This window comes from Heterodontus francisci, chromosome 2 (genome assembly GCF_036365525.1).
Source record: "Heterodontus francisci isolate sHetFra1 chromosome 2, sHetFra1.hap1, whole genome shotgun sequence".
Lineage (NCBI taxonomy): Eukaryota > Metazoa > Chordata > Chondrichthyes > Heterodontiformes > Heterodontidae > Heterodontus > Heterodontus francisci.
The window spans coordinates 212,102,217-212,117,541 of NC_090372.1; the positions used below are offsets into that span (position 1 = coordinate 212,102,217).

Genomic DNA, 15,325 nt, shown 5'->3' on the forward strand with positions numbered 1-15,325 from the left:
AGCAGGCAGTGTGATCCCCAGTCCCCAGATAAAACTGTATCTCAGCTGCTAGTTATTTTGTTGCTTGTTCAGTTTATACTCAGAGATTAGTGTCCGGGAGCTGACTGCTGCATTTGCCTGACCGAGTTCAGTTCGCTTTGTTCCAGCAGCTGTAAAACACCGCGCTCATCCCACTCCCCCACATCTCTGTTCATATTCCACAGTAAAAGCAACTTTAGTTTGAAGAAGCACAGTGCACAGAGAGAATTTCCCCATCCCGCTTCCTCCCTATCCCCTGCTACACTTCCACCACTCTTCCCCACCCTCTGCTTCCCTCCACCACTCTTCCCCACCCTCTGCTTCCCTCCACTTCCCCATCCTCTGCTTCCCTCCACCACTCTTCCCCATCCTCTGCTTCCCTCCACCACTCTTCTCCACCGTCTGCTTCCCTCCACCACTCTTCCCCATCCTCTGCTTCCCTCCACCACTCTTCCCCACTCTCTGCTTCCCTCCACCCCTCTTTCTTACCCTCCACTGCCCTTTCCCTGCTTTCCCCACCCTCCGCTGCCCCTTCCCCACCCTCCGCTGCCCTTTCCCTGCTTTCCCCACCCTCCGCTACCCTTTCCCCACCCTCCGCTGCCCTTTTCCCTGCTTTCCTCACCCTCCGCTACCCTTTCCTCACCCTCCACTGCCCTTTCCCGACCGTCCGCTGCCCTTTCCCTGCTTTCCTCACCCTCCGCTGCCCTTCCCACACTCTCCACTGCCCTTTCCCTCCTTTCCCCACCCTCCGCTACCCTTTCCCCACCCTTTCGCTGCCCTTTCCCTGCTTTCCCCACCCTCCACTGCCCTTTCCCCACCCTCCACTGCCCTACCCACACTCTCCACTGCCCTTTCCCTGCTTTCCCCACCCTCCGCTACCCTTTCCCCACCTCCACTGCCCTTTCCCTGCTTTCCTCACCCTCCGCTGCCCTTTCCCGCCCTCCGCTGCCCTTTCCCTGCTTTCCTCACCCTCCACTGCCCTTTCCCCACCCTCCGCAACCCTTTCCCCACCCTCCACTGCCCTTTCCCTGCTTTCCCCACCCTCCACTGCCCTTTCCCCACCCTCCACTGCCCTTTCCATGCTTTCTCCACTACCCTTTCCATGCTTTCTCCACCCTCCACTGCCCTTTCCCTGCTTTCCTTACCGTCTGCTGCCCTTTCCCTGCTTTCCCCACTCTCCACTACCCTTCCCCACCCTCTGCAGCCCTTCCCATCACCTTTTTGACTGATTTGTCCTTTCTGTTTTCATCACAAGGCTTTGTCAACGATGAGGACCTGAAAGCCCTGCTGAAAGGCAGCCACCTACAGAAGATCAAATCCAGCTCGTGGATGAAAAGCCGTTTTTACAAGCTGCTAGACGACTGTCGGACGGTGTGGTACGACTCGCAGAAGATCTTGAAGTCAGCAAGGGCCCAAATCTGTGAGTCTGTCCCCGGAAGCTTTGGGACAATTTGTTTTATTTTTTTAAAAAAGGTGCGGTGTTGGTAGGCTGTTCGACTGCAGGGGCAGTGCAGGGGAAAATTTAAAAAAACACTTATAGAGGACCTTTCAAAGTTAAGCAAACATGCAATCCAGAGGGGGAGCTGATGCTGTTAAATAATGGGAAAGTTTAGGGAAGGTGAGAGAAAGGCAAAGAGAGAAATGGCAAGAGGGTTTGGTAGGTTTGAGGCAGGGGGTCCGGATCACAGGATTGCTTGAACATGATAAAGGCCTTGGCACCCGGGGTACGCAAGCGAGGAAGGGATCCTACTGTTCACTCACGGTCAACAAGCCTGCTGGCCAACATTCAAACAGCCAGGCTCACTCCAGTGGTAGGCCATCCCGTATGAGCCCAGATGGTAGAGGCCAGCGGGCGAATTGACTGCTTGATATCACAGCCGAGCCTGACCCTGCCCTCCACCCCCTTTCCTCCTCTGAGAGCAACACCCTGCGTGCACTTCCAGCAGGGTCACTGGACTGTGGTCAGGAGCTGGAAGCCCTGGTCAATTTTCCCCTCTTCTTAAACCAGGAGCAACTGAGATCAGTTTATTCTGAACAGGTGCTGGGGAAACTTGTCTAGTCCATGTGGCTGAGCTGCTCCCTCCCTGCATTAACCGACTGAGTCTTAGAGAACTCGCTGAGACTAAATTCGATGTTGTCTACTCGCTAGAAGAGTAAGGTGTGATCAATTTGAGGTGTTTAAGATAAGTAAAGGAATTGATAGGGTATAACATATATATTACATAGAATATACAGCACAGAAGCAGGCCATTCGGCCCAAGTGGTCCATGCTGGTTTTCATGCTCCGCAAGAGACTCCTCCCACCCCTCTTCATCTCACCCTATTGGCATGACCTTCTATTCCTTACTTATGTGTGATCTAGCTTGCCCTTAAATGCATCAATGCTTTTCAAACAGAGAGAATTGTTTTTAATGCAGCGAGTTATTGTGATCTGGATTGCACTGCCTGAACGGGGTTGGGGGGGGGGGGCGGCGTCAATTGAAAATGTTAGAACTCAGATGGTTAGATTTTTGTTAGGGAAGTGTGCAGAACGATGACGGGAAAAGGGAGTTAAGAGACAGTTGACCTAATTGAATGGTGGAACAGGTTCAAGGGGCTGAATGGCCTCCTCCTATTCCTATGTTTCCTAATCTCCCAATGCAGGCAGGAGTGTGTGTTGTCCTCGATCAGGCAAGGTGCTGATGAGGGCACAAGTTGCACTTATTGTACCCTTGAGCTGCACTTCAGTCCTATTTCAATGCCATGAGGATGTGGCATTAACTGTTAGAATTTAGTAGAGTTCAGCAAACATTCAGCACATGACATGCTTACTCTCTCCTACACTGCCACATCCACCAGAGATTTATCATCACAGTCTCTTGCTACAGTGAGGACCAATCTAAATACTTAACATGGGCATGTGGCACTGCAACCCTTGGTGACACGTCTTTAACAATCATGGGCATCTGAGAAATGGGTTAAAGCATTTTCTTGGTTTGTGGAGTTTCAGCACCTACATTAAAAGGAATCTTTGCAGCTGTCAAATGGTCAAGGCTGCACCCTGCCCCCCCGCCCCCCACGCCACCCCCTCCCTCCCCTACCCACTGGATCTAGGGTTGCCAACCCTCCATCATTGGCCTGGCATCTCCAGGAATTGAAGATTAACCTCCCGGACACTGCTGTGAGCATCACCTGTGAGAAAAATATCATAGGGGCATTAAATAAAATAATTTTCTTTGAACATTTGTGTTTATTAGTTGCAAAAATGTTGGTTTTGGGAAAGAAAGGGCTTTGACTGACAGTCAGTTGAGTCACAAGGAGTCTGCTCCCTTTCTGATTGGTCATGGGAAGGCCATGAGCCGTGAGGATGGAAATGTCTGAGAATCAATGGGGGGAGCAGGGGTGGAACAATTGGAGGGAGGAGTCATGTGTTACGACCAGGCGAGAAAGGTGTCTACGGGTCTTTTACTGTCTTCTTCCTGGTCTTATTGTAACAGGGTTTAATTTTAAACACACTGTGTTTTGAACTCCCCCTTTGGCGAATCCTTGTTTACCACTTTGCAATTATAAGGCAAAGAAATGAGCACAAACAGGCTTTCTTAGGTTTAAAGAAGAAAAGTGAAAGTTATTAAACCTTAAACTTATACTCTAATTCAGTTAACGTTTACAGATACACGCCGCACCGCACGCTAGCATACATACGCGATACACACATGCAAACAGAGACAGAAAAGAGAAGAAAAATAAAATGGAGAGGTTTGAGGCAATCTCTGAAGAGGGATTTTTTTACTCTGCTTCGAGCTCGCTGTAGAGTCCTTGATTGTAGGTAGATCGTGCTTTTCGTTGGGGCCCAGTATTCTTCTTAAACCTTGTTCACTGAGGGAGACTTTTCTCTCTTGGGGTTCATATGTCTTCAGTGGTTTCTGAAGCTGGTGAGAGTGAGATGAGCAGACAGGAAGAGGTGTTCTCCAGTTCAGGAGCAAACAGCTTTCTAATTTCAAATTCCTTGTTGGAAGTTCAAATTCACGTGTTAGTCATGTGACCCAAACCAGTTTGATCACGTCTGTTTGTGTATTCGGCCATTTTAGCAGTTAACCTGGAATGCTAGTCTTTCCATCTTCAACGTCTGGTAATCAAAAGTCCATTGTGGATTAAATTGGAGCAGCGGATAGCCCCATTGTCCTTTGAAATACTTGTCTGTTGATATGCTAATGTCTCACTCCAGCCAAAGTCTCCAATTGTTTTTTTAAAGCAAGTTCTTTCTTTGCCAACAACAGTCCAAAATCAATGTTCAGGTGGCAAAATTAATTTTCCTCGTTCTTGGCAGGGGGGCTTGCCTGACACATGTGATGAAACTTCCAGGAGTACACCTAGAGTACTGCATACAGTTTTGGTCTCCTTACTTAAGGAGGGATGAACTGGAAGCAGTTCAGAGAAGGTTCACAAGGCTGATTCCTGGGATAAAGGGGTTGTTTTATGAGGAAAGGTTGAGCAGGTTGTGTCTCCACTCATTGGTGTTTAGAAGAATGCGAGGTGACCTTATTGAAATATATAGGATTCTGAGGGGTCTTGACAGAACAGATGCTGAAAGGATGTTTCCCCTTATGGGGGAATCTTGAACTAGGGCACACAGTTTCAGACGGAGATGAGGAGTAATTCCTTCCCTTCCCCAGCGAGCAGTGGAGGCTGGGTCATTGAATATATTCAAGGCTAAGTTATACAGAGTTTTGATCCACAAGAGAGTGGAAGGTTATGGGGGGGCAGGCAGGAAAGTGGAGTTAAGACCACAATCAGATCAGCTATGATCTTATTGAATGGTGGAGCAGGCTTGAGGTGCCTACTCTTGCTCCTATTTCTTATGTTATTATGTGCTAGTATGCCATTTTTTTTCCCACCACTGCGTCCTGCCAGCAGCAGCAGAGGGTGCTTGGCTCTGCACCCTTAATGTGCACAGATCTCAGCTGGTCTTGGGCAGGAGATTCTGCACTTGGCTTTAGCCACTCACCCTGCTTCACTGGGCTAGACAAGAGGAAGCTTCTGAACACTGGTCAGTAACACGATTCCAGGGAAGCCCTCCGGTGTAGACATGACGTGACGGGGAAAGGATCATGTTGGCAGCCTGCAGTTGGATAGCCCATTGACTCTTGCTGTGTCCCCACTTTGCAAAGGTAGTGGAAGGTAGTCAGAAACAGTGAAAACGCCTCTCAGGAAAAAGAAAACGCCTTCACAAGGGTGGCAGGAGAGGAAAAAATTGGCAAGGATGAGTAATTGAAGAAATAAAAGGCAGGTTGTTGATTAGCAATTCCAAGCCACTCCTTTAATAAAACAAAGCAGTCCTTGATAAACTTGGGATTAATGATTGCCTTAAATCAGCTTTCCAGCCTACAATCCGATTGTTCAAGTGGATCAGCATTCACCTGTATCGTCACATAACATTTTGAACCTGCTGCTGTGCAGCCCCTCTTCCCTTTATGAAATTTCAGGTCTTAAAACCTGCAGGGTACAGTAGAGTCAGGTGAAATCCTCCTGTTGCGAGCACAAGATCCTGTTTAAGAGTGCTTAGTGCATCTTTGGGTGCCCATTACAGAAAAAAACATTGAAGCTATAAAGAGCATACAGGACAGATTCACCAGAGTGATACCAGCGATGAGAAACTTTTATAGTTCTAAGCGGAGACGAGATACTGGGACTATTTCCACTGGAGCAGGAAAGGCTAAAAGTAGATTTAATGAGGTTTTTTAAATGGTGAAGGGTTTTGATCGAGTTAACAGACTATTTTCTCAGGGTGGGGAGTCAGTGATGAATTAGTTGGAATTTACAGCACAGAAACTGACCATTCGGCCCAATTGGTCCATGCTGGTGTTTACGCTCCACATAAGCCTCCTCCCACTCTATCTTACTCTATCAGCATATCCTTCTATTCCTTTCTGCCTCATGTCTTTATCTAGCTCCCCTTTTAAGGTATCTATGTCACTTGCCTCACCTACTTGTGGCAGCGAGTTCCACATTCCCAGCACAGGTAGAATAGTTTCTCCTGAATTCTTGAATGGTTTTATTAGTGGATTCATTATTTAACTATCTGTGGAGTATCCTGCAAAAGGGAATTGGGTAAATACTTGAAGGAGAAAAAATTGCAGGGATATGGGGAAGGAGCAGGGGAGTGTGACTAACTGGACGGCTCTTCAAAGACCCAGCACAGGCATGATAGGCTAAATGGCCTCCTCTGTGCTGTCCCATTCCATGATTCTATTATATAGGAAGTCATCAATTTAAAACAATCACTAAGAGAACGATGAAGTAAGGTTCGAAGAAGCTTCTTTATACATGGGGTTGCTGGAGCACAGATTGCTTTGCTACAGGGAGTGGTTGAGACATATTCCAATGCTTTTAAAGGAAAGTTGGATAAATATTTGAAGTAGATTGAGATACAGGGCTGTGGAGAAAGTAGGGAATTGGCATTAGCTTTGGATTGCTGTAGCACAGAGCTAACACAGACACGATGTGCTGATTGGCCTCCCTTCTGTGCTGTAAATGTCTATGATTCAGGTTTTGAGTGGGTGCCCTACATAAGAACATAAGAAATAGGAGCAGGAGTAGGCCATTCGGCCCCTCGAGCCTGTTCCACCATTCAATAAGATCATGGTTGCTCTCCAATTTCCTGCCGGCTCCCCATAGCCCTTGAATTCCTTGCAGATCAAAAATCTGTCTAACTCAGCCTTGAATATATTCAATGACTCAGCCTCCACTGCTCTCTGGGGAAGAGAATTACTGACCCTTTGAGAGGAGGAATTCCTCCTCATCTCCATCTGAAATGGGAGAGCCCTTATTCTGAAACTGTGCCCCCTAGTTCTAGATTCCCCCATGAGGGGAGACATCCTCTCAGCATCTACCCTGCCAAGGCCCCTCAAATTTTATTTGTTTCAATAACATCACCTCGCATTCTTTTAAACGCCAATGAGTATAGGCCCAACCTGCTCGACCTTTCCTCATAAGACAACCCCGTCATCCCAGGCATCAACCTAGTGAACCTTCTCTGAACTGCCCCTAATGCAAATACATCCCTCCTTAAATAAGGAGACCAAAACTGTATGCAACACTCTAGGTGTGGTCTCACCAACGCCCTGTACAGATGGAATGTAAAAGTACAGAAAGTCTTGCTACATCCTCCTTGCAATAAGGGCCAACATTCCATTTGCCTTCCTTGCTGTACCTGCATGCTAACTTTTTGTGATTCATGTACAAGGACACCCGGATCCCTCTGCACCACAGCATGCTGTAGATTCTTTCCATTTAAATAATATTCTGTTTTTCTGTTCTTCCTACCAAAGTGGGCAAGCTCACATTATATTACATTTGCCAAATTTTTGATCACTCACTTAACCTACTTAGAAACGAAAACCTCTTTGCAGACACTTTGTGTCTACCTCACGACTTGCTTTCCTACTTACCTTTGTATCATCAGAAAATTTGGCTACAATATACTCTGTCCCTTCATCCAAGTAATGAATATAGATTGTAAATAGTTGAGACCCCAGCACCGATCCCTGTGGCACCCCATTAGTGATAGTTTGCCAAACTGAAGATGACCCATTTATCCCAACTCTGTTTCCTGTTAGTCAATCCTCTATCCATGCTAATATATTACCCCCAACACCATGAGCCCTTGTCCCGTGCGGTAACCTTCTATGTGGCACCTTATCGAATGCCTTTTGGAAATCCAAATAACTACATCTACGAGTTCCCCTTTATCCACTCTGCTTGTTACATTCTCAAAGAACTCCAATAAATTTGTCAAACACTGTTTACCTTTCATAAAACCATGTTGACTGTTTGATTGTATTAAGATTTTCTAAATGTCCTGCTACTACCTCCTTAATAATGGATTCCAGCATTTTCCCAATGACTGACTTAGGCTAACTGGCCTATAGTTTCCTGCTTTCTGTCTCCCTCCATTCTTGAATAATTGTGTTACATTTGTGGTTTTCCGATGTACTGGGATCTTTCCAGAATCTAGGGAATTTTGGAGAATGACAACCAATGCATCTCTGTACTCTCTCTGCCGCTTCTTTTAAGATCGTAGGCCCTGCCACACATGGAAACAAGGTCTAGTGTTTAAACTAAGTGAGATGTTTTATTTACTGTCTGCTGTGATGTGGAGAACTCAGTTACCGGTGTTTCTGATGGATTTTCAACAGCAGCAGAGGAAACTCCAGAACCCCTTCCCAACTCTGCTCATGTGGATCCAGCACCTGTCCTCCCATCCCTAAGAATTCCAATTTTCCTTGCATGGATCCTACCTCCTGACCCCATGGATTCCACTCACCGTTCTCCACGGAATCTGCCATCTGTTCCCATGAATATTTTTTCTTCCTGCACAGTAGCAACCTCTGTACACCTTGTTGGTCCCCATTGTTTATCTCCATAGTATCGGTGGATGGAAATTAGATCTGTGAAAACCCACAGGCACCATGTTCTGCATGTTTAGCTTTTGTGGGACAGGCAGGTTTAACTCTTTGCAACAGGTTGCGTCTAGGCCAGGCTGTTTATGTGCAGCAGTATGGCTGAGGGCTGTTGTCAGCTGATTTCCTCTAGCGTAAAAGGACCTTGAGTAAAATCTTGGGAACAGACATTTTGTGTAGCCTTCTCCTCAACCCTTGATGACCACCTTACTGTGACATCACATTGACTGTGTTGGTAGGCCTGCATTGTGCACAATAGCGTAGTGCAAAAAGCACACGTTTTGCCATGGCTGGTAGTGTCCCTTTAAGTCAGAACGATCCCTCTAGCAATGATGCAGCACTCAGTAGCACCTCCCACTTCTCCACACCCCAAACAGTGAGTCTCCTCTTGTTTCTGCTTCCTCCTTTTCGGGCCAAGTTTTGGAAGCTGAGGAGTCTTGTTGATGATGGACTAATTCCAGGCCGGCACATGGCCCTCAGAAAAACCACAGCAGAGTGCAGGCCTGGCAGGCGGGGAGATCACACAAGCGTTTCAAGTTTGTTGCCACTGGCAGAGACCAGTTTAATCATCTCTCTCTCCAGGAACTCCAGGGCCGCCGACGTGGCTCTGGGTGGTACTTTCTGTACCTTTTTTCTTTTGGCTCAGTATCTCCGGAAGTCCAATCAGTTCCAGGCTATTGCTCAGGTGCTCCCGCAGGTCTCCAATCCACTTGTTCGCACACACCAGCGAATTAATGTCTTCGGCTGGATCTTTCTTCCAGGTGCCTTCTCAGTGGCCGGCATCTCGGTGTCCTCCTGGGTGTTAGCGGCCAGTCCTTGCTGCTGCATGGAGCCCAGTGCTGGGGTGTGGGTACGGGCTGTGCCGGGAGGAGCTCTCAACTTTGCACAGATTTTGACGCGAGTACCAGAGTTGTCACCGTGACAACATAAGAATGCAAGAAATAGGAGCTGGTGTAAGTCATTCAGCCCTTCGAGCCTGCTCCACCATTCATTCGGATCATGGCTGATTTTCTACCGCAACTCCACCTTCCCATACTATCCCCATATCCCTTAATTCCCTTACTGCCCAAAAATCTATCTTGAATATACTCAATAACTGAGCTCTCTGGGGGTAGAGAATTCCAAAGATTCACAACCCTCTGAGTGAAGATATTTCTCCTCAGCTCAGTCCTAACTGGCTGACCCCTTACTCTGAGACTGTGACCCCTTGTTCTACATTCCCCAGCCAGGGGGAAACCTTTTCTCAGCATCTACCCTGTAAAGCCCCTGAAGAATTTTATATGTTTCACTGAGATTTCCTGTGAGCTGAGAGACCGGACTCAGCAATATCGAGTGCCAGGTCAGCCTGCTGCCTGCCCAGGGTGAAGCTGCCCTCCTCCAGCACCCACTCACCGATTTTACTACAGGTCTGAGTTGGCCTGTCAGTTTCAGCTGCTTCTGGACCTATCTGTGTAGTGGAGACCTGTTAGTTTGTCACATAATTATTCCACAGGAGGAGCAGGACTTTGCAGATATGAAAGGTGCGCTTACAAGAATGCCTGTAAAAAAATCCTGACATTTCAGAGCGCTATTGCAAATGAGACTTAATTTTACTTAGAAATTGTACCTTTTGCAAGGTTGAGACGATCCGATTAGCTGTCTCTGTCACTTCCCTCCCTTCCTATAGCCCACCAGGCCATACTTCCTCTAAGACACCCCCTCCCCTAGCCCTGAACTCGTTTGCTTCACTAGTTTCTCTGCCATCTCCCCTCATGCCATCTCCAAGCTGATCTTGTCTACGAGACCCACCTCGTGCTCTCTTGAACCTATTCTCACTAATCTACTGACCACCCAACTTCCTTTCCTGGCTTCCATGTCTGCTGACATTGTTAACAGAGCTCAGCACACGAGTGCAAAAGACAAGGCCGAGTTAGCGAGGTGCCAAGTGGACAATCCATCTTGGCCTGCTCCTGAGGTCTCCACCATCACAGAAGTCAGTCTTTACCGATACGATTCACTCCATGTGACATCAAGAAACAGTTGAGGCAATGAATATTAAAAAGGCTATGGGCCCCGACAACTTCCAGCGGTAGTACTGAAGACTTGTGTTTCAGAACTTGCCTCGCCCCTAGCCAAGCTGTTCCAGTACAGCTACAACACTGTCATCTACCCAACAATGTGGAAAATTGCCCGGGCATGAGCTGTTCATAAAAAGCAGGACAAATCCAATCTGGGTAACTATCGCCCCATCAGACTACTCTCAATCATCAGTGAAGAGATTGAAGGTGTCATTGTCGACAGTGCAATCAAGTAACACTTCCTCAGCAATAACCTGCTCACTGATGCTCAGTTTGGGTTTTGCCAGGACCAGCTTATTACAGCCTTGGTCCAAACATGGAAAAAGGAGCTGAACTCAAGAGGTGAGGTGAGAGTGACTGCTCTTATATTGCTGTTCCTGCATGGTCATTGAGTCAAAAACCTGGAATTCCCTCCCTAACAGCACCTACACCACATGGATTGCAGTGGTTCAGAAAGCCTGCTCACCACCACGTTCTCAAAGGTAGCTATGGATGGAAATAAATGCTGGCTTTGCCAGGGATGATCATGTCCTTTAAATGTATTAATAAATGTCGGCGTCGTCTGCCTCCCGCAGGCAAATGAAACAGAGGCCTGAGCAAGGATCAAGGTCCGAGTGGGAGAGCGGAGCTACGTAATTGACTCTGGCTTTACTTGCAAGGACTGCTGAAGGTAAAAGCTGCTCCTGAATTTCTAATGGAGCTGGTTCTGCAGACTCCAAAGCTTGGCAGAGGTGCAATGAAGCAGCTCTGTTTCCCTCATTTACCCTGGCTAGTGTTTGGTTTCAATTCAGGGGTTGGGTCCAACGCTGTGCAAGACAAATTAATTCCAGTCGTCCAGTCAAGTTGCAGGAGTACACACCCAGGGGCAGGTAATGGAAAACAGCCACTTGTGATAAACTCCAGCCAAAAGCAGCTGCAATGCAACCAGGTGGCTACCTTTAAACAGTCCCAATTTGGACCAGGCAGGGAGAGAAGATTCTCCGCAATTGTTCGTAATGCTGCTTCTCATTCACAGTGTTTGCTTTCAATTCAAGCCAGCATTAACAATGAAATCCTGATATGTCTTTCTATCTGAGTATCTACATGAAATATCTCAGGTCTGCACCCACTTCATGCTTGCAAATCCTTACTTCCTGTTGTCACACTTCAGTGTCAACACCTCCCCCTTTTATAAGAGGAGGCGGTGGCATAATGGTAATGTTACGAGACTAATAATCCAGTGCCCCAGGCTAATGCTGTGGGGACATGGGTTCGAATCCCACCCTGGCAGCTGGTGGAAAAAAAATCTGGAATTTAAAATAAAGCTAGTCTAGTGGTGATCATGAAACACTGTTGTAAAAACCCATCTGGTTCACTGATGCCCTTTAGGGAAGGAAATCTGCTGTCCTTACCTGGTCTGGCCTACATGTGACTCAATGTGGTTGACTCTTAACTGTGCTCTGAAATGGCCGAGCAAGCCACTCAGTTGATGTGCAATAAATAGCCAGTGACGCCCACCTCCCACGAATGAATAAAAAATTTAAATTCCTATGTCCACATTTATAACGGAACCCTCTACAAAGGGGAAAAAATTGCAGGGCTCTGGGGAGGGAGGCAGGACTAATAGGATAGGTCTTTCATTGCAGCAGCTTTTTCGGGAGCAGAGGGTGCGAGCGAGTGAGCAGCTGGGAAGGTCAGTTTGAAGTAAACTTAATTTCTTTTTGTTTTCGGCGGAGACCAGGGGGCTGCTGGGTAAGTAAAACCCTATATATTTGGGCCATTTCTGAACCCGAGACACTACACCTGTAGTGTCTCCCACCCGCCCTCCTCCTCTAACCAAAAAAAAAGGACTCGGTGGTGTGTAGATAAGGTAAGGCTTTTTCTATTTCTCTTTTTTTAAATCGTGTGATTGGTAAAAAAACTTTTCATTCCTTTTTCATTTAACTAAGTTTAAGCTTAAGATTAAAAATGGCAGGAGATCTCAGACCCGTGACAGGCTCCTCTTGCTCAATGTGGGAGCTCAGGGACATGGCTGATGTCCCTGACTCCTTCACGTGCAGGAAGTGTGTCCAGCTGCAGCTCTTGTTAGACCACATGATGGCTCTGGAGCTGCGGATGGACTCACTTTGGAGCATCCGCGATGCTGAGGAGGTCGTGGATAGCACGTTTAGCAAATTGGTCACACCGCAGATTAGGATTGCTGAGGGAGAAAGGGAATGGGTGACCAAAAGGCAGAGAAAGAGCAGGAAGGCAGCGCAGGTGTCCCTTGCGGTCATCTCCCTCCACAACAGGTATACCGTTTTGGATACTGTTGAGGGAGATGGCTCACCAGGGGAAGGCAGCAGTAGCCAGGTTCATGGCACCGTGGCTGGCTCTGCTGTTCAGAAGGGCGGGAAAAAGAGTGGAAGGGCTATAGTCATCGGGGATTCGATTGTAAGGGGAGTAGATAGGCGGTTCTGTGATCGAAAACGAGACTCCCGAATGGTATGTTGCCTCCCAGGTGCACGGGTCAGGGATGTCTCAGATCGGCTGCAGAACATTCTGAAAGGGGAGGGTGAACAGCCAGTTGTCGTTGTGCACATAGGCACCAATGATATAGGTAAAAAACAGGATGAGGTCCTACAAGCAGAATTTAGGGAGTTAGGAGCCAAGTTAAAAAGTAGGACCTCAGAGGTCGTAATCTCCGGATTGCTACCAGTGCCACGTGATAGTCAGAGTAGAAATGAAAGAATAGTCAGGATGAATGCGTGGCTTGAGAGATGGTGCAGGAGGGAGGGGTTCAGATTTTTGGGACATTGGGACTGGTTCTGGGGGAGGTGGGACTATTACAAATTGGACGGTCTACACCTGGGCCGGACTGGAACCAATGTCCTTGGGGGTGCTTTTGCTAATGCTGTTGGGGAGGGTTTAAACTAATGTGGCAGGGGGATGGGAACCAAATGAGGTCAGTAGAGAGTAAGGATGTAGTAACTAAAGCCTGTAAGGAACTAGATAATGAAGTCAGCGTGACTAAGGGAAAGAGTAGGCAGGGAGCAGATGATGAAAGCAAAGGGACTGGTGGTCTGAGGTGTATTTGTTTTAATGCAAGAAGTGTAGTAGGTAAGGCAGATGAACTTAGGGCTTGGATTAGTACCTGGGAGTATGATGTTATTGCTATTACTGAGACTTGGTTAAGGGAAGGGCATGATTGGCAACTAAATATCCCAGGATACCGATGCTTCAGGCGGGATAGAGAGGGAGGTAAAAGGGGTGGAGGAGTTGCATTACTGGTCAAAGAGGATATCACAGCTGTGCTGAAGGAAGGCACTATGGAGGACACGAGCTGTGAGGCAATATGGGCAGAACTCAGAAATAGGAAGGGTGCGGTAACAATGTTGGGGCTGTACTACAGGCCTCCCAACAGCGAGTGTGAGATAGAGGTACAAATATGTAAACAGATTATGGAAAGCTGTAGGAGCAACAGGGTGGTGGTGATAGGAGATTTTAATTTTCCCAACATTGACTGAGATTCACTTAGTGTTAGAGGTCTAGATGGAGCAGAATTTGTAAGGAGCATCCAGGAGGGTTTACTAGAGCAGTATGTAAATAGTCCAACTCGGGAAGGGGCCATACTGGACCTGGTGTTGGGGAATGAGCCCGGCCAGGTGGTTGAAGTTTCAGTAGGGGACTACTTTGGGAATAGTGATCACAATTCCGTAAGTTTTAGAATACTCATGGACAAAGACGAGAGTGGTCCTAAAGGAAGAGTGCTAAATTGGGGGAAGGCCAACTATACCAAAATTCGGCAGGAGCTGGGGAATGTAGATTGGGAGCAGCTGTTTGAAGGGAAATCCACATTTGATATGTGGGAGGCTTTTAAAGAGAGGTTGATTAGCGTGCAGGAGAGACATGTTCCTGTGAAAATGAGGGATAGAAATGGCAAGATTAGGGAACCATGGATGACAGGTGAAATTGTGAGACTAGCTAAGAGGAAAAAGGAAGCATACATAACGTCTAGGCGGCTGAAGAAAGACGAAGCTTTGAAAGAATATCGGGATTGTAGGCACAATCTGAAGCGAGGAATTAAGAGGGCTAAAAGGGGTCATGAAATATCTTTAGCAAACAGGGTTAAGGAAAATCCCAAAGCCTTTTATTCATATATAAGGAGCAAGAGGGTAACTAGAGAAAGGATTGGCCCACTCAAGGACAAAGGAGGAAAGTTATGCGTGGAGTCAGAGAAAATGGGTGAGATTCTAAACGAGTACTTTGCATCGGTATTCACCGAGGAGAGGGACATGACTGATGTTGAGGTTAGGGACAGATGTTTGATTACTCTAGGTCAAGTCGGCATAAGGAAGGAGGAAGTGTTGGGTATTCTAAAAGGCATTAAGGTGGACAAGTCCCCAGGTCCAGATGAAATCTATCCCAGGTTACTGTGGGAAGTGAGAGAGGAAATAGTTGGGGCCTTAACAGATATCTTTGCAACATCCTTAAACACGGGTGAGGTCCCGGAGGACTGGAGAATTACTAATGTTGTCCCCTTGTTTAAGAAGGGTAGCAGGGATAATCCAGGTAATTATAGACCGGTGAGCCTGACGTCAGTGGTAGGGAAGCTGCTGGAGAAGATACTGAGGGATAGGATCTATTCCCATCTGGAAGAAAATGGGCTTATCAGTGATAGGCAACATGGTTTTGTGCAGGGAAGGTCATGTCTTACCAACTTAATAGAATTCTTTGAGGAAGTGACAAAGTTGATTGATGAGGGAAGGGCTGTAGATGTCATATACATGGACTTCAGTAAGGCGTTTGATAAGGTTCCCCATGGTAGGCTGATGGAGAAAGTGAAGGCGCATG

General features: G+C 47.2%; 1 protein-coding gene across 3 annotated transcripts in view; it reads left to right on the forward strand.

Annotated features, from left to right (window-relative positions):
• plcd1a (phospholipase C, delta 1a) overlaps positions 1-15,325 on the forward strand; it is a 122,239-nt gene that overhangs the window by 54,098 nt on the left and 52,816 nt on the right. For all 3 annotated transcript variants that reach the window (XM_068015721.1, XM_068015720.1, XM_068015722.1), the window contains exon 2: positions 1,274-1,438. In XM_068015721.1, coding sequence (XP_067871822.1) covers positions 1,274-1,438 — 165 coding nt within the window. The remainder of the gene's footprint in view (positions 1-1,273; positions 1,439-15,325) is intronic.